Source organism: Neofelis nebulosa, chromosome 15, assembly GCF_028018385.1.
Source record: "Neofelis nebulosa isolate mNeoNeb1 chromosome 15, mNeoNeb1.pri, whole genome shotgun sequence".
NCBI classification, from domain to species: domain Eukaryota; kingdom Metazoa; phylum Chordata; class Mammalia; order Carnivora; family Felidae; genus Neofelis; species Neofelis nebulosa.
The window spans coordinates 43,140,988-43,161,989 of NC_080796.1; the positions used below are offsets into that span (position 1 = coordinate 43,140,988).

Consider the following 21,002-nt stretch of genomic DNA (forward strand, 5'->3'; position numbering starts at 1 on the left):
CCATATTCCCCAAGAAATAGTTTAGTCCATAAAATGTTTTGACAGAAGAGAGCTAGAGTCTTAGGCAGCTATTTGAAAGAAAGAAAGAAAGAAAGAAAGAAAGAAAGAAAGAAAGAAAGAAAGAAAGAAAGAAAGAAAGAAAGAAAAGAAAAGACAAAATAAAAGAGAAGAAAAAGAAATCACAACACCCAGTTTCTATGATAGAAGCTGAGCCTATCATTGTGACCTTAACGTTTAGGAAGTTTCAGATAACTCCTTGATTATCAATCACTGCTGTACTCTCTGGAACAGGGAACTGTCTGGCATGGAGGCTGTTAGAACTTATCCTAAAGGCTATTTCAAGGTTAGAAACTAGTAAGAAAATTCCAGGGACCAAGCTTCCTTCATCATAGTGGAAGCAGCAGAAGACCTTCATGCAGGGTTAGAAAGTATCGGGAAGACATCTCTGGGAAGAATAGCACAGAACTAACTACACCACAGAACAGCTTCTAAATAGCAGTATTTTAGAAAGTCTTAAATGTATAGTCATTACAGACAACTGAACTTAAAGGGAAGTTACCTCCTAAGAGGTCAGAACATTTTTTTAAATTTTTAAAAAATTTTTGTTTTTGAGAGAGAGAGAGAGACAGAGTGCGAGCAGGGAAGGGGCAGAGAAAGAGGGAAACACAGAATCCAAAGCAGGCTCCAGGCTCTGAGTTGTCAGCACACAGCTCAACATGGGGCACAAACACAGAAACCATGAGATCATGACCTGAGCCAAAGTCAGACACTCAACCAACTGAGCCATCAGGCACCCCAGAGGTCAGAACACTTTAATAGAAAAATGAAAATAGCTTAACATTATATATGATAAAATATAATTCTAAGCTTCATCGTTAGAAATGCTAGTTCTTGAACCACTAACTTGACATGTATTTTTAAAAATCATGTATTGGGGCATTTGGGTGGCTCAGTTGGCTAAGTGTCCAACTCTTGGTTTTGGCTCAGGTCACGATCTCACAGTTCATGAGATAGAGCCCCACGTGGGCTGTGTGCTGACAGCACTGAGTCTGCTTGGGATTCACTGCCTCCCTCTCTCTCTCTGCTCTTCCCCCTGCTCATGGGTACACACGCGTGTTCTCTCACCTTCCCTCAAGATAAATAAACTTTAAAATAATAATAACAATAACAATAATAATAAATAAAAATCAATATGTTTCCCAATACTTTTGTAAAAATTATATGAAACGAATAAATTTCAATTACTGAACACCATGTGCCAAGACCTATGGCATTGTCAATGTGAATCAAGTGCCATTTCTGCCTTCAAGGCTGCTAATATATACTAGTTATGTTGATCACAGAAAAACACTCTAAAATGAATACCTAAAAACCTATTTATAGATCTAGTTTAACTCTCAGACTTGTGTGTGTGACACTCCACAATATAATTAAGCTACAGTCTCCCGCCAAACTTTCTCCTTTCCAGTACTCAAAGGACTGAATGGCGTGGTAGATCATTGGGAACTTACTTCAAAGCATTATCAATACTATTACCATGCTATGGAAACACACAATATGTTAGTATCGCCAATATGGGGCCAAATATATGTGGTATCATTACAATCACTTGATCTGAAGAGAGCTAGTCATAAAAATTGAACAGAAAACCTCTAGGTATGAATTTAAATGTCTCTCTCTAATCCTTAAATACTTTAGGTGAACTGCTTTCCATGAAACAAAAAAGTTAAATTACTTTGCTTCTGAAAGAGCTTTCTTTTTAATAATATAAACAAATTTATTATAGTCAAAATTATTTCCTTCTCTCTATGTGTGTATGTGCACATGCATGGTTTAGAGGAAACAAAACTGAATTCTTTAGAAGTAAGCTATGCCTGCAGAAGATGATTATGCACGAAGAGAACATTTTATCCTACGGTCCAGAAGAAGATCCCAAGGCTGCTGTTTCAGAGTCTAACCCTTGTCCAGCCTGAGAATATACACACTCTTCCAGAGGAAGAGAACAGAAGAGTTCCAGGGGTGTTGTTGAATTCACATTGGGTGAGATCATCGGGAGTTATTTCTAATGCCAGGAAGCATTTCAAAATTAGTCCCAACACTTTTCAACATTGCTTTTTTCCATGGTGGCTTAGGGCCGAGACTTTGATTTAAACCAGAAACTCAGGGAATCCCTGAATTAGAGGCAACCCCTTTGCTGGTATTTGGTATTCAGTGTGCTACTGAGGGAAGAGGGGTGAAGCAAAGTGTGTCCTAAGGTAAAGGTAATGAAAGTGTGCCCCGACAGAGGCAATGTGGTTTCTGACAGGCTCTGCAGACAAATTCTGACACCTGGGATATGGAGTTCTTGGACTGATACTATAACTTCTGTAAGGTTTTCTTAACCACAACTAAGGCTGTATTCGCTTCTTTTTATGCAGTCAATTATCTACACGACTGCGGAAGTAACTCACAAAATCTAAAGAACTTTATGTTTGCCAAACACACATTTTTTTTTTTTTGGCCAGCTTTGAACAGAACTACTCTGCCCTCATAAAAGCAGCTTTTAATATTGGTTACTAATCTCGAGCCCAAGTTTCAGGGATTTCGTTTGTCTATACATACGCCAACCTTCACTAATCTACAAATAAACGGATTTTTTTCTAATCATACAGCCTGGATTTAAATGAGTCTGGCAAAAGTCATCTTACCAGCAGTAGTCCAGCAGGTGCGGCGGAAGCACTGGGATGTATATGTGCTGCCAGTACATTGGGTATAGCAGGGCAACTGATCCATGGAGACAGGCAGTTAACTAAAATTTGCAAAAGGATAATAACAACGGTAAGTAGACGCCGATCCTCCAAACAAAAAGACATGCTCAAGTCATCCAAGATGAATGACAAACATAAAACAATTTATTTAGTGACCTAAATCACATTGTCTGTACCAAATCTGCCAGAACAAAAACCAATCTGATGTTGCCAAAGCCCCTCTGAAGAATACTTTCAGCAAAAGCAGCTTCCTGGGCATCTTACGGAGACAGTGATAACTACCTGAAAAGATAGCATTTGGGGTCAAAGCTTAGGACATAAATAAAAGTAAGACTGAAAAACTGGGTGAGCAGCTTAGGAGAAATTGTAGGAAATTACAACGTGTGCAGCACTCTTCACGCCTCGCTCGGATTAATATACCACGATTAAATATGGAAAGGAAGGGAGGCTGAAAGCTCCTGAGGGATATCATTAGGGCAAATTGCCAAAGAATGAAACATGAGCCAGTCAGGAGAGTCTGGAAGCTGCGCTAATACCAGGGGACCTGAATGCTCGACAGTTGGAGCTTCAGTAATGTGTGAACTGCGGGTTATGGTATCAAGAGACGCTGTTCACTGACACACAGAATGTCACTATTGACCAGTGAGCTGCCCGAGCTTGACAGCTGTGCTACAGGAAGCCAAGTATATCATAATTCCATATTTAAACTGTTCATTTCAGATTAACATTTTGTTTCCTAGCCTTATATCACAACAGCTGCAAATACATCGATGCTATTTTAAAGGTAATTGCCATTCTAATTGTTTTGTTTGGGCAAGCAGTTAATTAAATATTTTTAAATTCCTAACAAAAGGATATCACTTTATCTTCCCTCCCTCCTACTGACCCTCATCAGAATTCTTTCCATGGGACTTTTTGTTTTCCATTTTAAATTACATTTCTGTAAGTGCTGATCCTTTTTTAATGTTTAAAGCAATAATTAAGTCAGCATTCTTCATTTTAAAGTTTTGCTCAAGTCAGCATTTCAAGCTTACTAATTAAATCATTTGGTTCAACTTGAAAATCGGAATTTAAAAATACTACCGTCTGAAAATGAACCAAAGACTTTCTCTAACCATTATTCCTGTTTTATTATACAAATAAATTAAAATTTATATGCAGTAATCAAATTAATTTAGAAGGATAAATGTATTAAAACAATTCAATCTTAATAGAGACATGTGTCTATATTTAAGTGCAAAATTGTCCCACTTAAAAAAAAATTAAAGAAATCTAATCTGAACCAAAAACATAAAAATTTTGACTAAAATATATCCCTCTTCATCATATGTATTTTTCCAGTTAGATGTTTAATTAATTTTATATGGCAAACGATTTTTTTGTTTTTATTTACTATGCTATCATTAAAGGATTGTATTAGTACTTTGCACCTACAAGTTTTAATACTTTATCTACAGTATTCCTTCAATACCTATTATTTTTAAAAATTCCTTAATTAGAGCACAGAATATGCCACTAGGAGGCATTCAAATACTTTCACTTAACAATGACAGATCATGGGTTTGTCTTATTTGAACCCTCATAGAGGGAGATGAAATGGGGTTGATGTAACTTAGTCAAATTCTCTCAGGTACTCCCTCCTTGTAAATTAGGCATCTTTAAGGCTGTACCAACTCTTTCCATCCCTTCAGTGTAACCCAATGGGCCAAAAGCACTTACACAGCTTTGAAAGGCAGCTACTTTACTCAATTTCTCCATTTGTACACAGATGACTTTTAAAACAGCTCATTTAAAAGTTAAAAGGAAAAACGTTCCTTTTTTATTGTTAAGAAAATAACAGTGTAATAAGAAGAAAAGTACATTCTCAAAATGAGGACTAAGGGTAACTTATTTTACTGAGTACACCCAGAGTCCAAAGCACTCTATTCAATGCTATCCAGACACTTTCCCTATGTCCTTAATGCTCATCTTAAATGAAGTTATGAACTATTCATTAGTAATGCACAACAATATCATCTGATGAATTTGGCCTCATAGAGGGTGATTCCTTTATGTGACAACAGAGTTGCCAAACACCTGCAATGGCCAGCATGTGGCAAAGGGTCATCTCTGCTAACCAAGGTCCTCCAGGAAAGAAGGAAGTTCTACAGGGTTTGGCAACTTTTTGGATATAGGGGATAGGTGACAGGGAGAGGTAAAAATACTACCTCTCCATAACCACGGTTTCTATCCTAAGCAACTAGGATGAATTATTTCAAGTAATACAACAAAAGTGTTAGGTTCAGGTGGAACTATAAGGCATTTGTTTTTGCAAATATTGATTCTGTTAACTGTGAGATATCCAAGTGGAGATTTCCAAAGGAGGCAGAGGCATGCCAAAGACCCCCCATACTCCCCTAGCAGCATGTAATAGCTATGTGAGAAAACACTATTGCAACACATACTTTGTGGAAGAGATAATAAAGTAGTAGGTGAAAAAACACAACGAAGAAGAAATAAATTTACTAGGAAATGAAACACAGATTATATATATATATGTAAGCTGTACAAAACAATAAGAATGAAGTATATCATAGACAAAATTAGGGTTCTGCCACTAAGAAGTTTGTGTAACATCTGGCATATCTGCAATTATAAGCAGAGCTGTTTCCTAATCTTTAAAATAAGAAGTATATGCTAGGTGATCTGTAAACATTATCTCTGAGAGATGTATTTATTCTTAGATCAGATCAATTCTAACATGACATATTCTTTGTAATAATTAACAATTTTTTTCCATATAGGTGGTTAATACAACCAGACTATACATCAGACCCACCTTCAAAATACATCCAAAGATCATCTCTACAACCTTTGAAGTACATGAAGTAACTGAGCAATTGGAAATACCATAATAAGTTACTTGCTTAATTCAAAAAACTTTTTGAGTGCCTGCTATGTGCTATCATAAATCTCTATCAGGCCGTAGGGACACAGTACTGAACAGTACTGAATATGGAACTTAACATATTAGTAGGGAAAGCAAACAATAAAACGAAGTATATATTATGTCAGAGGTAAGTTCTATGAGGAAACCTACAGCAAGGGTAAGAGGGTTGAGAGTGGCAGAGGGGCTGTTTTAGACAGGAGGGTTAGGGACATACTCTCATGTGGTGACATCTGAACTGAGACCTGACTGATACAAGGGAGCCAACTGTTACAGCTCAGGGGAGAAGCACATTCCAGGCAGATGAAACAATGCATTCAAAAGTCCTGAGGTGGGAACAGACTAGGCATCTTTGCAGAGGAGTAGGGAGGTCCACATGATTAGATTGAACTAAGTGGGAGAACGGCAGGAGGCGAGGTCAGAGAGGCAAGCAGGGTCAGAACTGGATGGCCTTCTGGGACCATACCTCTGAAGAGAGAGTGAACTGTCACAACCAGTTATTTACCTAGAAAATTCTGACACCCATGCAAATTAAGGAAAATAAACTATGTATTTCAGAAATCTGGTTTGCAGAATAAAGTACTATAAAGAAATGAGATCAATTTATAAGCCAACTAAAAAGAATCTTTTTACTTGTTAAGTTATTAATTATCATAAATATACTGATTCTTTAAGCACACAGGAAAATGACAATCATAGTTCCTTGGACTAGAATTACCTAAGACCCTATCTACATCTGGTTCGTGATAGAACTAGAACTTGACACTGCTTTTCTAATATTCTGTCAGCTGTTTCTTTAATACCCCAGTTGTTCTTCATGAAAGCAAAGAGGGTGGGAAAAGAAGTTTCAGTTGTTTGAGTTAGAACATATCCCAGCCATTATGCTCTAGAAACTAAAGAAATAATAGATAAGGAATAATATATATTAGGCTATAACTTTCAAAGAAAAACAAATTTGCCAAATAAAGATTTAAGAAAAAAAATTCTTGGGGTGCCCGGGTGGCTCAGTCGGTTAAGCGTCCAACTTCGCTCAGGTCATGATCTCACGGTCTGTGAGTTCGAGCTCCACATCGGGCTCTGTGCTGACAGCTCAGAGCCTGGAGCCTGCTTTGGATTCTGTGTCTCCCTCTCTCTCTGCCCCTCCCCTGCTCATGCTCTGTCTCTCCCTGTCTCAAAAATAAATAAAAACATTAAAAAAAATTTTAAAAATCCTTATAATCTTTGTTAAGTGGCATAGGAATATTTAAATGCACATATCATTTCACAAAGCATACTCAATATATTGACTGGATACTGTCCCACAGTACTGACTAATACACAATAAAATCATTAGGAACATGTATCTCCCATACACTACAATTATAAAATAAGCATACATGGAAACCATATGAACAGAAAAGAACTGATAAGGCCTATACAATCAAGGGGAGAAACTTGACAATAAAAGTGGATAACAGTGAACTTAGAGAATAAAGGCACTTGGAACTTGCAGCCCCAGGCTACCAGGTCTAATGTAGATACTGTCATTGACAATAATAATAGCAGGTGTTAACATAATGCTTACCATGTGCCACGCACTGTTCTGAGTACTTGACGTACTCAGATTTAATCCTCAAAACAACCTTATGAAATGGGTTCTGTCTTCATTATCCCCATTTTACTGGTCAGGACACTGCAGCAAAGTTATGCCAACTGCCCAAGATCACATACCTAGAATGTATAAAAGCCACGATACCAACCCAAGTAGGCTCCTGAGGGCAACAGCCATTATTTTAAACTACCTTTTGACATACAAGCATTTAGGATTCCCAACACTATGGGGCTTTGAATAACATCTACCGGTTGAAAATATTCTATCTTAATTACGCAGTGGAGAATGAGTCTCTGCACTAAACAATCAAGAACAGCTAACCTTTATAAGAAAAACTTGGGGTCTGTGACAGAGACCCAATTTACAAAACTTTCCTCAGGCATCACAGTGGGCAACTTCAGCAGGAAACCAATGCAACAGATTCTCTCAGATGTTAAAAAGACAATTGATAAAAATTCTACCAGTTATCATCTCATTTTGCATCTGCAAGAACATTTAGTTGGCAGCCAAACTAAAGTTCTTTCCCTTTTGAAACTAAGCCATGTGTGAAGCAATTAAATAGACACATATTTTAAGGAGAAAGCCACATTATCAGATTTGCAAGGAGACCACAGGTAAACAAGTCATCTAGTGTGTGACCACAATGAAAACAGCATAATTTTAATTCAACACACTTTGTAAATAAAGATCTCATATGGACACAACACCACTCACACATCTCTTAGATTGTGCCTCATCCTTATGGATAAGTCCTATTCGCTTCAGCTGAAGTTCTATATGAATTATTGAGGGGCAGATTTATATCCCCTAAGAATGTATTTATGCACAAAAATCAAGAAATATAGATTAGAGACTTCATTTGATTTTTAACTGAATCAATATTTAATTCAGAAATTTATGCACTATAAATAACTATAGGTATACAGAATAAATTGCTGCAGATGGGAACGTGATAAATTCCTCACGGAATGAAAAAAAACAAAACAGTGGAAAGCATAAAGAAACCATCTGTTTAAACACGTTTAATTTACATTCCCATTTAAGAGTTTAGACCAAAAAGAGTAGCAGCAGGTATCTGAAAACTATGAAGTTATCCCAACTATAAAATATTCTTACTTAAGCAAAATTCTAAAATTCAGATCAAGTGATAGTTTTAAGAAAACATTTGGAAAAATAGCAATTTTTATAATAAAAAAGAGCATTTATACACTTTTCACGCTTTTTTATACTAAAATATTATTTTATATTTCATTCTCTTTCTTCATCCTAATAGGATGGCAAATTCTGCTACTTAATTACTAAGAAAATCAATCTAGACTAACTTCTTTCCATCACACCCAAGTCCTTTGGAAAGTTCTAATCATCTCATCAATGATCACTGGTTTATTAGCTTTTCCTAGCCAAACAATTCTAAATTCTTCTTGCTTCCTTGGTTCTTTTATGTATGCATTCTTTTAATGATTTTACAGATAGGGAAACTGAAGCAAAGTTAAACCAATTGCTCAAGATCACACAACTACTAAGTGGGACACCAAACATGTGCCAGGCATTATTTTTGGCACTGGGGTTATATAGTAATGAACAAAAGAGACAAAAAAAATTCCTGCCTTTAAGGAGTCTGCCTTGTAGTTACCCTGTGTAAATCACCATTACTGTCATACTAACCTCTCCTCAACTCTCATTCTCTGTAACTGTCACATAAACATTAATGTCAGTGGCTTCAAACAAATTTCCTTCCCTACATGATCTTTTCCTATTCCCAAATTCCCTGCTTTCTACTTCTCACTCTCAGAGTCAATTCAACACCAGTTTTGCTTTTCCTGGAGAAGGCCCATCTACCTTCCCACCAAAATTTAAGTCTAATACCACAACATGGCTCAAGTCTATCTATCTTCTCTTCTCAAAAACTTGTAGACACTGGATTCTAAAGGACTATGGGTTAAGATGTTCATGTGAATTATATAAAACTACATAATTTAGGCAATTATTTAGGAAATAAACAGTACAATTAAAGAATCACTGCATTTAACAGTTAGAAAGAACCTTAGAGATTGTTCTTGTTCAATTCTCTCAGCTTTTAGACAAGAAACTTCAGGATAAAAGTTAAATGGCTTATATAAAGTAATCTAATTTTTTGTTTAAGTAGTCAGGGCTAATGCACAAATCTCTAATTTAGAAGATGTCACTAATATAACTGCATGGCAACCGTATCTGGGGATAATGTTTTAAATAACCAATAAATAAATCCAACTGGTTGATGCTATTTTTTTAACTATTAGGCATCTTTGAAAATCATAATTCAAGATATGTTACCAGGAACAAAATAAAACTGGTTGCAAGCCATCAACAATTATTAAAGAGAAAATTGCCATTGCAAAGCAATCACGAAGTTCTAAATCTTTGTAAGTCAGATTAATAACTCTTAACTTGTAAATCATATACAATTAAATGAGGATGAATAATTATACATATATTGTATATTCTAACATTAAAAATGTATATAATATTCCCATATATACTTAACATACATATACGTATATTTAGCATGCAAATCAAATATATGCAAATATATGTATCTATATATGAACTAATGTATAAACATCTACAGGCATGTGAATATTTATAGGCACACACACACTTATTAAGTTACAATGTACTGGTAACTAAATGACATTAAGCCCACGGCCATTATATAGCAAGTAAATAAATAAATACCTGGTAAAGAGATTTGTCCTTTGTGGGTCATTCTATACTTCCTCTTCCTTACCTACTTTCAAACAGGCCTCTATATGTAACAAACGTTTCCTTAAAAGTGTTTCTTTTTTTAAAAGTTTTTAATGTTTACTTATTTTTGAGAGGGAGAGAGATAAGAGTGCGAGCAGGGGAGGGGTAGGAAGAGAGGAGACACAGAATCTGAAGCAGGCTCCAGGCTCTGAGCTGTCAGCACAGAGCCCGACATGGGGCTTGAACCCATGAACTGCGAGATCATGACCTGAGCCACTCAGGAGCCCCTTCTTAACAGTGTTCCTAAAACTCATGAGATGAACTCAATTTCATCTTCCTCTATGGTCACTGTTCTAGTTCAGGAGCTAGTCATTCCTTGCTTTTTTAAAACTAGACTCCTGTTAGTAGGAATTTCTCTACCCCATTTTTTTTTCTTCTATAATGCCACCAGTGTCCTCTTCCCCCAAATAAAACCGATCATACTATATACCTCATCTGCCTCCCTACAATCTGTGGGATAAAATATAAGCCCCTTAATTTAGCAAACATGTTTCTTCACAATCTGGCTACTGTTTATCTCTCCAACTACATTATATAGTGTGACATTTCTCTCTCTCTCTCTCTCTCTCTCTTTCTCTCTCTCTCTCTACACACACACACACACACACACACACACACACACTAACAAGTAAATATTTCCTACACAAGAAGACATAAATTCCTTTCAAGAACCAGTGTCATACTGAAGTCCACTCTTTAATATACTACTCTCCCTTTTACATTTCGCATATTAGAGTTCTTATCACGTTGGCTGGCCTTGGTTCACTTGACACCATAGGATTATTTTTTAATTTGTATTTATTTACATTTATGATTCTAATTAATAACTTTAAAATTTCCAATATGTAATACCTGGCAAATAAAAATATGCATCAATGTACAAATGAATAAATCAATACTGTTTTAATTGATCTTTGGAAAACTTTACCAATGTTAAATATTTCCTTCACAATAAAGGTCTTTCTTTTCTTCTCAGATCGTTAACTATTATTTACGCTTTTCATAACACTATTTTTATCATTGTAGGAAATCACAAAAAATATCTGATTCATGGAAGCTGTGCCTTTAAAATATTGCCCATTAACTCCAAATTCACTCTTTTTTACCTGCGTGGTAATGGATCTGTGCCCTTGATGACTTCTTCTTTTCCAGATAGCCTAAAGTCAGTAGAAGATGAAGTAGAACTTTGTCAGTACAGGGCACTGGAGATACACTGTAGGAGGAAAGTATTTTTGCTTCCTGTTCCAGTGTGCTCTCCAGGCAGGATCCTACATGGCCTGTGCTTCTCCAGGGCTTGGCCCTGGCAGTACACCGTAGTCAGTAATGCCCACCAGTAATACCTGGTAGCTTCTTCAGAAGGTTTTGTAGCAGAATGCTTCTGGTGAGATATCTCCCCATGGCAATCAGCTAGTTATCTGGTGGCAGGTTAATTACATTGAAACTCTTTCATCATGGAAGAGGCAGAAGTCCATCCTCATTGGAATAAATAATCTGGATAAGGTCTTCTCTGACTATAATGTCTCTGCCAGTAACCAAAATCATTAGATGCATAGAATAACATGTCCATCAGCATGGCATTCTGCACAGCACTGAGTCTCATCAAGGTATTCATTTAATAGCAAAGTAAAGCTATGGGCGCATGCCTATTAAGTTAACCAGTCTTACCAATACTTATAACCTAGAACCAACTGGCCTAATTGAATAGTAGAACGGCTTCCTGAAGACTCAGTCATGATGCCAGTTGGGAAATGATATCCTGAAAGTGTAGGATTCTATTTGACATGATGCAGGATATGCTTTAAATGAGAAAGCATTTTATGGTGCTGTTTCTCCAACAGCCAGAATACATGGGAGTAGGAATCAAAGGGTGGAAGTGAGAATGACTGTCTCATTATTACACTTAATAACCCATGTGTGTAAGTTCTAGCTCTGGTCCTAGCAGTTTATAAAGAGCTCTTCTGGTCTGGAGATCTTACCTCCCAATAGATAAAGGCTTCCCTGTGCATTGGAAGATGAGATTGCCACCTCACCATTTGGGGCCCCTGATATCACGGAACCAACAGGCTAAAAATCGGGGTTAACCTACCAGCTGGAGTGATTGATTTCAATAACCAAAGGAAATTGACTTGTTTCTGCACAAAAGAGGCAAAAAAGACCATGTGTGGAACCAGGAGATTCTCTGGAGTACCTCTTAGTATTTCTATGCCTAATAATAAAGGTTAATGGAAAACTACAGCAATCACAAAAAAAAAATGCAGGGGGACCCCTGGGTGGCTCAGTCAGTTGAGCGTCTGGCTTCAGGTCAGGTCATGATCTCACAGTTTGGTTCATGAGTTTGAGTCCCACATCAGGCTTGCTGCTGTCAGCGCAGTGTGCACCATGGATCCTCTGTCCCCCTCTGTCTGCCCCTCCCCCACTCATGCTTTCTCCCTCAAAAGTAAATAAACATTGGGGTGCCTGGGTGGCTCAGTCAGTTGAGCGTCTGACTACAGCTCAGGTCATGGTTTTGCAATTCGTGAGTTCAAGCCCCGCATTGGGCTCTGTGCTAACAAACAGCTCAGAGCCTGGAGCCTGCTTCAGATTCTATATCTCTCTCTCTCTCCCCCTCCCCTGCTCATGCTCTGCCTCTCTCTGTCTCTCAAAAATAAACAAATGTTAAAAAAATTATTTTAAATAAACATTAAAAAAAAGCAGAACAGTTGTGGATTCAGACCTTTTGGGAGTGAAAGTTCATATCACTACACCAGCTAAAGAACCCAACCATCTGAGGTTCTGGCTAAGGGTGAGGGAAATACAGAATGGGTAATGAAATAAGGAGGCCATAAATATCAATACTGTCTCATGATCAGTTACACAAATAAGGGATATAGTCACTTCGCATGTTTTTTATGCGCCTTTCACATGCACGTGTTCATTTTTATCTGCTTACCATTTTTTTCTTCTACTTGTCATTTTCATTTTACATATAGGTTGTTGGTGATTAACAGAAATTTAAATGTGATCGCAACTGAATAATTACAACGGCTCTTAGGACTGTGCTTTTCCTGATTTAGGGAAATGTCTACATTGGTAAAAAGGATAGCTATATCTTAAAGGAAGATATATAGATTTGATTTGTTGTTGCATAGGAAGGACAAATGTGTACAAAAGGGTGTAAATGGAAGATGAGTATCTAAAGGGGTGGACTGTACCTGTTACCAATTTACTGCCTAATTTACCTCCTTACTGTCTGATCTATGAAAATGGATCTGTGCCCCTTGGCATTTATTCCTTTTAACTGCTGGCATGATATTAAGCTTTGTCAGGAAAGGTCACTGAAGAGACATTTCAGGAAGAAAGGGTTTTGTTTCCTGGTTCCAGGATACTCATTCAGCAGGCTCCCGCAGAGCTTACAGCTTGTCAAGGGCCTGGCTTCCTCAGGGCCCAGGTCCTGTAGCTCAGGTGGCTACCAGGCCCCCATGTAATAGGCAGCTCCTGTAGCACCTGACCCCTATAAATGATAGTGGCCAGAGGTTTCTCCCAGCACTCCCCACCGTGGGCAGTTTTGTAGCAGTAGTGCCTCTGGCTCCTGCAACGCTTGCAGCCTTTCCAGATCTTAGCTGCTATAATGCAGGAAGCTTCTGCTTACTGCAGGGTGCAATTGTCAGCAGTACTGAGCAGCCAGCAGCTTCTCTTGGCAACAACCTCCACTCCAATGCTATTTCGGGCGAGTGTCTCCAGTGAGACAACCCTGATAAATAGCTTCCCCTCAGGTGGGCTCACAGTAGTGTGTTGCCAGTGAGGTATCTCTCTGCGAAGAGATTCCTCAGCACTCCTAAGGTGGCTTTTTCTAGCAAGTTTGAAAGGATGATGTCTGTCATCCCAAGGGCAGGTTTCCAACAAATTCTGCCAGTGTCGCCCCACAACAACTTCTAATAAGCCATCTAATGGGCCACGGCTCTGGCCTCTTCAACAGGGTCTAGATCTCAGACCCAGGTGGGGCTCCTTCCTTGGGTAGTCTATCTCAGTCCTAATTCTAAGGTTAGTAGCTGCTTTATATATGCTATGCCTATATTCTTTAGCATTCTCTTCACTGCTTGCTAGCCCATCCCTTGTTACTCCAGTCCCTTGTCTTAGCTTTAAATTCTTTATAAACTTCAGAAGTTGTGAAATCTGTACTGTTATTATTATTATTACTACTATTATTTAAAGAGGCAAGTGTCAAAGGGACAATCAAACAGACACATTTTTACTTGTCAAAAAGACAGATTTCTACTCTGGCATTTTCAGTATCAAATGGACACTCCCTAATTCATAATACAATTAATAAAAATTTTATTTTAAAAACTTTTCTCTGATATCCACAATTTAAAAAATTAGTTTTAAATACACGCACACACATACACACACACACCATGGTTCTAACCTGCAAAGAGATAAATATCTAATACAAGACTTCCACAAACTCACTAGTAATTCTAACTTGAGAGAAAGTGTATGGTAAGTACTACGGTAGTTCAGACGGAAAGAATATAATGGTGGTTACTGACAGAAACTCTGCCTCTGAAGAGCAAACCAGATTTTGGAAAACATTCAGAGGGATGAAGACAGAAGCATTCAAAACACATTTGAAGAAGACCCATAAAAGTGCAGTTTAAAGCACTGACTCAAAAAATTACTGCTATAAACCTACTATGTATCAGCACTGCCCTAAGAGGTAGGTAGTGACTGGTAGTTACTGTAGTGCCTGGACGGAGGAAGGTCCCTGCCTCGAGTTTATAGGAAGTGACGATGAAGTTAAAGAGCAAGCAGTTCATATGTAATTCCTGGCTAGAACTACTCCTCTAATCATCACCATCATTTTATGTAAATGCAGAGAATGCTAACATGCAGTACAGACATCTGAAAACAATGTTTGTGGGAAATGACAACTGCCTGAATTAAGACAATGGGCAGTTGGAATGGAGCACAGGGGTCCCAGAAGAAAGGATTGAGGAGGAAGGATCTACAGAACTTAGGTGGGGGAGGAAGATGAGACAGGGGGGCGGATCCCCTCCCTCAGCCCCTTAGCAGGATAAGAAGATTATGGGATGCAGTCCATCCAGGAAATACTGAGTGAGGTAGCCACAGTGAGTTACACTTATATAAATATAAAAGGTACATTTAAAAATAACCCAATTGATCTCGATAGCAGTTTTACTAAGGAAACGAACAATACATATATAATTTTTCTTATATTTAAGATTGAGAATCATGAACAGCACAAAATTCAGTCATTCCAGATTGAAAATACTACAGTAAACTGAAATCTTCTGAGGTTGCTTGTGGGGAGATGGGAGTAGTGGTAGGAACAAAACTGACAGAACCGAGCGATTGACAATATGCCCCTTAGCTAGTGACACAACTGTTATTTAAAACAATTGATTTTTACATTAAAAGTCAACTGTTAACTTTTAAAGGGAACAAATTGACTAAACCAGAAAACAGATATGTGCGCATTTCCGTGAAGAACAGAACTATCGCCACAAGAGTTGCACAATACAAATACCTCCAGTTTTCCTGTCTTAGAAGTTTCCTCTGACTTACCTCCACACATATCTTCCAACAGAGTGTTACAGGGCTACCACAATGGTCCTATTTCCATACTCAGGTCACATTTACTTAGCACTGAGTGAAAATACGATGTTCAGAGGAGCGGTATACACATCAAACAATACACTGGTAAGTAGAATTCTTAACCTACGGTTTCAGCTGACATAATTGGTTGCTAAGGGCTTTGGGAAGAATTAAAAATCTAAAAATTGTTCCTAGAATATCTCTCCCTGAAAGGTCTTGATAACAAAGTACCATTCTGCTGCAGCTTTAAAAACACAGGGGGTGAAAAAATACACTTCAACAGTCTTAACTAGGAACTAGACCTGGATGATCTTTGTTCTCCCATCAACTGTTCAATTCTTAATCTCCAGAAAGATTCTCTGAACTTCACATTTCAGATTAAATGCTGATACAGGTGGTACCATTAAGAGACAAATCAATATGTAAACTCTAGATGGAGAGGTTAAAATCCCCCGGATTCCCCTTCAGTCTAACCCTATAAAATCTACAATTTTAAAATCTATTTTAATAGTTGATTTCCCAGAGACCACAAGATTTATTTTTGCATATGCCCTTGATGGAATTAATGAGAGAAAGAGAGAAAAGCATATGCTTAAATGCCTGGGGGCAACTAGATAGAACAAAGGAAGATATTACAGTTTATTAACACAATTCCAATACTCACAGCATATTGCTTGCTCTCAATATTCCAGAAAGAACATGCATTATACAATCCAATCTCTGTAACTAATGTGCTTATAGCCTTTAAGAGGGTGATATTTACCAGCTAAATATTGGTCAAAATAGTAGCTAACATTTAGACATCTACTTTAAAGAGAAGCATTTCTTCCACCTGCTTCTACAGGCCACAAAGATACACTCTAGTTAACATATTACTGACAGCATGATGAGAAAGCTCCTGTCAGACGCCGGCCAGCCGGGTGTTTGAGACAAAATACACAGCCCCAGCTGACTAGTTAAAGAAAGTCTGGTGAGGTACAATTATAGAGGCATATGACAAGACTTCATGCCTGACTGATTTGAGAACCAATGACATGACTTTAAACAGCAATATTCTCTACCTCTGGTCACAAAACAGCAATAAGTCAACTGATATACTCTTGTAATATCATGATTTATTCCTTTGCTTTGAATACATGACACTTTGGTATGATGTTCTGCTAGTCTACTCGAGATTCTCTTGGGGCTTAAACATCTAGGGCCTGCCTACAGCATGTATAAAATCAATGTTCTTGTTCAGGATTACCAGGAACACTTCTGTGTATAGTTGATAATGTATATACCAATGGAATAAAGACTAAATTGTTTATGTCCCAATTCATAAAACTTCAACACAGAAAAATGTAATAATGGGTCCTGACAAAGTACCACACTTTAGTGGGCAGGGAGATGGGATCCATGGATGATGGGGATTAGGGAGGGCACTTGTGATGAGCACTGGGCGTTGTATTTCAGTGGTGAATCATTAAAGTCTACACCTGAAGTTAATATTACACAGTATGTTAACTAAGTGGAATTTATATAAAAACTTGAAAAAACAAAACAAACAAAAAATACAACACTTTAATGGGGGAGAGGGACTCATTAAAAGTGTGAAAACATACGACTCTTGATACTTTTGCTAACATATTTCAAAATTAACCTTTTTTATTTTAAAGTTAATGCCTATAAATTACAAATTATAATTTTAACTACAAACAGCACCTAAGAAAAGACCTTTAAGTAAGCTGATTGATTCTCTCCCAGTGTATCTTCACTAAAACACCCAGCAACTATAAGGTTGACAAATATGGTTCTAATAAAATAGAAGTTTTATTAAAGAGTAAACCCAAACAAACAAAATTCCTAAAACTATACATAAAATTATAGATCCAAAGATGCCTTAAGTTATGTGTGTTCTTCCAATAGTTAAAATTTTGGCTGTAGACTTAAAAAATGAAAAATGAGTAAAACACAATTTGTTGCATTAATACTAAATACAGTGTAGTCTTCAAGGCATATAGAATGAGAATGTAAAAAGCTTAAAAGTCAGTCAATTCATTGATGCTTAACTATTCCTTCCTTGGGTGTTTCAGAGATTTCACTAAATTCTTCCTAAAATATAGTTTATTTCTAATTTATGTTATAGTACCAGTCTTTGACCTTAAATGTTACTATGCATGGAATTTACAGAAGATATAGATATAGATACATGAATTTTTCAAGATAGATTTAAGTAAAACAGCTTCCCCCACACAAGAAGGGTAAGGGGGTCATGAAACCAAGCATGAATTATGTTTCTTTTATCAGTACTACTGCCCCAGAGAATGAATTAAAACGAAGCTGGTAACTTAGAAGTGACATCACCATCGAGTTTTCATGAATTGTCATAAACAATTGGTAAAAGTTTACCTCAGACATAAGAAACAACTCCCTGAATAATACCAAGTCTTTATTAAAATAATTTTATTATTTAATTCAAATAAAGTGAAAGGGTAGGCATGTTAATTTTTACTCTAAACTGCAGAACTAGTCCGTTATAAAATTATAGCTAATAATCATTGAATCAACTTTGAATGTTATGCAAATACAATTCTCAGCATTACACATATATGTATATATACACATGTATATATGTATATATATACATATATACATATACATATATACACACACACGTGTGTATATATACATATGTGTTTATATAGCTATACAGAGATAGAAATATCTCAATCTTTACAACAACCCTATGAGATTATAACTATTACTACCATTCTCCCAGTTTACATGTGAAGAAATAGAGTCACAGATAAGTTATCCAGTTATTAAGATGTGTTTATAAATTGCAATAAAGAATAACACCACTATTTTATAGTAATCATATACTCAGATTTATTTCAAATGTTTTTGTAAATAGGGAAGCGTATATGTTCATTCGCATAGCTCACTCCTGCACTTCATTTAGATCTCTGCTCAATATTACCTCATTTAAGAAGCTTTCCTATATAAAACTGAGGCCTGCCCCTCACCTTTCAACCTGTACACACACTCTCCTTATCATTTATCCCTTGGTATTCACCATAATAAGATACAACAGCTATTTTCATTCAATTCTGTTTCATCTGTTCAATATACGTTCCAAGAGAGTTTGGACTTTGCTTACTACTGAATCCTTAGTGCCTACAAAGTGTCTACCATATAGTAGGTTTCATGATAAGAATTAGTTCCTAGGCCTCTGAGATAGTTTGTACAATATTTGTAATCTTCAGGACAATATCCATGTAGAAATATTATTTATAACCTTGAAACAATCATGTTTAAAAAATAAAGAGGAAGAGAACAGGGAGAAGGAAGAATGGTTTTACCTCAATGGTAAATTAAAAATAGAAAAGCAAATATATAAAAAGTCCCAAATGATTCAGATTACATTTCTCAATATCATTTTAAGAAAATGCAAATGACCTGTCAGGACTTGTGCTTGTTCTCTGACTGTACTACATCATGTCTCCATACTTACTCCTTTAAATGTACACAATGTGTTTTTCAATATGTAAAATAATGTATTTTCATTTTTTTTGGAAAAGTGGGTATATCAACATTGTAATTCAAAATCTCAAAATTGTATTTTTTCAAATAAAGAGTAATGGAAATAAACCAGACCAGGACACTCAGCTTCACTTTACGTGTCTCTAATTAGCTATTTGGCCTTCAGATGACCATTTAGTCTCTCTAAACATACATCTTTTCATTGTTGAATACTACATAGATATCTTAGAGAACTCCTAAAACTGCTTCCAACGTACTAAAACTTTACAGCATGAAGTTTTTTTTATTTTTACTCTGGGAGAGCAAAACATAAAAACATTATCTTATTCTTATCAATTAACCAAATTTGTAAGGAAGCAAAGTCATGCAACACTAAATGTTTTTAATAAATATCTTGTTCATTACTCAAAATTGTATTTACATTAAAATTTTTTAGTAAAAATATTACAATTTTAATACTTTGTAGAAAAAAGTTAGGACACCTAGCAAAATACTTTTGAATATTCTTCTCTGACCCAAGAAAACTCTTATTCTCACTGCCTTTACCACAATAGTGAAGACCTTCCAAAAGAACATTTCAGTGAGTAGCATAAAACCTGTGATTAAAAAAAAACAGAATGGTACTCTGACTTTTAAGTTATTATCAGCCTGAAGAGCTCCTCCAAATCAGAACTATTATAGAATCTACTCCCAAACCACTACTTGGCAACAAAGATGAATCTACCTATTACCAGGTTAGGATAGCAGCTATTATCATGGCCCCTTGATTTCTTTCAAGTAGTTCCAATGGAAAAAGCCACAAGTGAATAATAAAGATCTCATAATAGCTCTTAAGAATTCTTTATACGGTAGAAGGCACTAAAATGAACTCTGGAGAGTTAAAAAGAAAAAAAAAACTCTCATCTCCTGATAAGAAAAAATAATTAACCTGACTTAATGCATCTGAGAAGGCCTTCTATAAATCAGACTTTTGTACTTCAAGAGCCAAATTAAAACCATATATCAAAAAAGTATGTAGATATTGTCTTGTTAATACACATAGAACATTTCTAAGTCTGCAGAGGTTCGTAGGTCTTTTTGTGAAATGCTCAACACGTTCCACTTAAAAGGAGAAGTGTGAAGTACTTACAGTGCTTAATTTGCTAGAGGTAATAATGACGCGCCTCTCATGTAACATGCTGGCGTAGAGTTGCAGCATATTATTCACATCCACGGCAACAAAATATTCTGTAAGATTTCTCTGTACAAGTGAAGAGTGATTGTGTAAGTTATAGCTCATGGTGATTATGAAGGAAAATATTTTATACATTTACCAACAAGTCTTAAGGTTCAAAGGAGGTTGTTATTAAAAATGGTATTCATTAAAATAATTAAATGTGATACTATCCTGCTGCCACACGAAGCACGTAACATTCTATTATTATTTGAAACATAATCCTACCCCAGGAAAATGTTTCTCAGAGGGCAATCAGAGGATCACACATTTTCCACTCTCCCTCCCCAAGTACTTATAAAAGAAGCCCATTTCCTGGGCTCCAATTGTAAACCTGCTGAATTTTAATCTTCAGAGTATGGCTCCAAGAATCTGTTTTTTAAAAAGGTATTCCTGATAATTCTTATATACGCTGAACTTTGAGAACTGCTGTTCCAGAAAATACATTTGAGTCTTTTTATGTTTGCCAATCACTCAGCAGACGGCATCATTGCCTGATACTATGTACTACGTACAAGGAACCCAGAGGATGAGATGGATTCATAAAGCAGATCTTTGGTCCTTTATTAAGGAAAATCCCTTTATATCCCATGTCAGACCTGCTCTATTCCACCATAACCA

The 21,002-nt window shown here is 36.6% G+C and overlaps 1 protein-coding gene across 2 annotated transcripts in view; it reads right to left on the bottom strand.

Annotated features, from left to right (window-relative positions):
- Positions 1–21,002, bottom strand: part of DENND1B (DENN domain containing 1B) — a 267,771-nt gene that overhangs the window by 104,509 nt on the left and 142,260 nt on the right. For both annotated transcript variants that reach the window (XM_058700921.1, XM_058700920.1), the window contains 2 exons: positions 20,298–20,408; positions 2,688–2,788 (listed from right to left, as the gene is read on the bottom strand). In XM_058700921.1, coding sequence (XP_058556904.1) covers positions 2,688–2,788; positions 20,298–20,408 — 212 coding nt within the window. The remainder of the gene's footprint in view (positions 1–2,687; positions 2,789–20,297; positions 20,409–21,002) is intronic.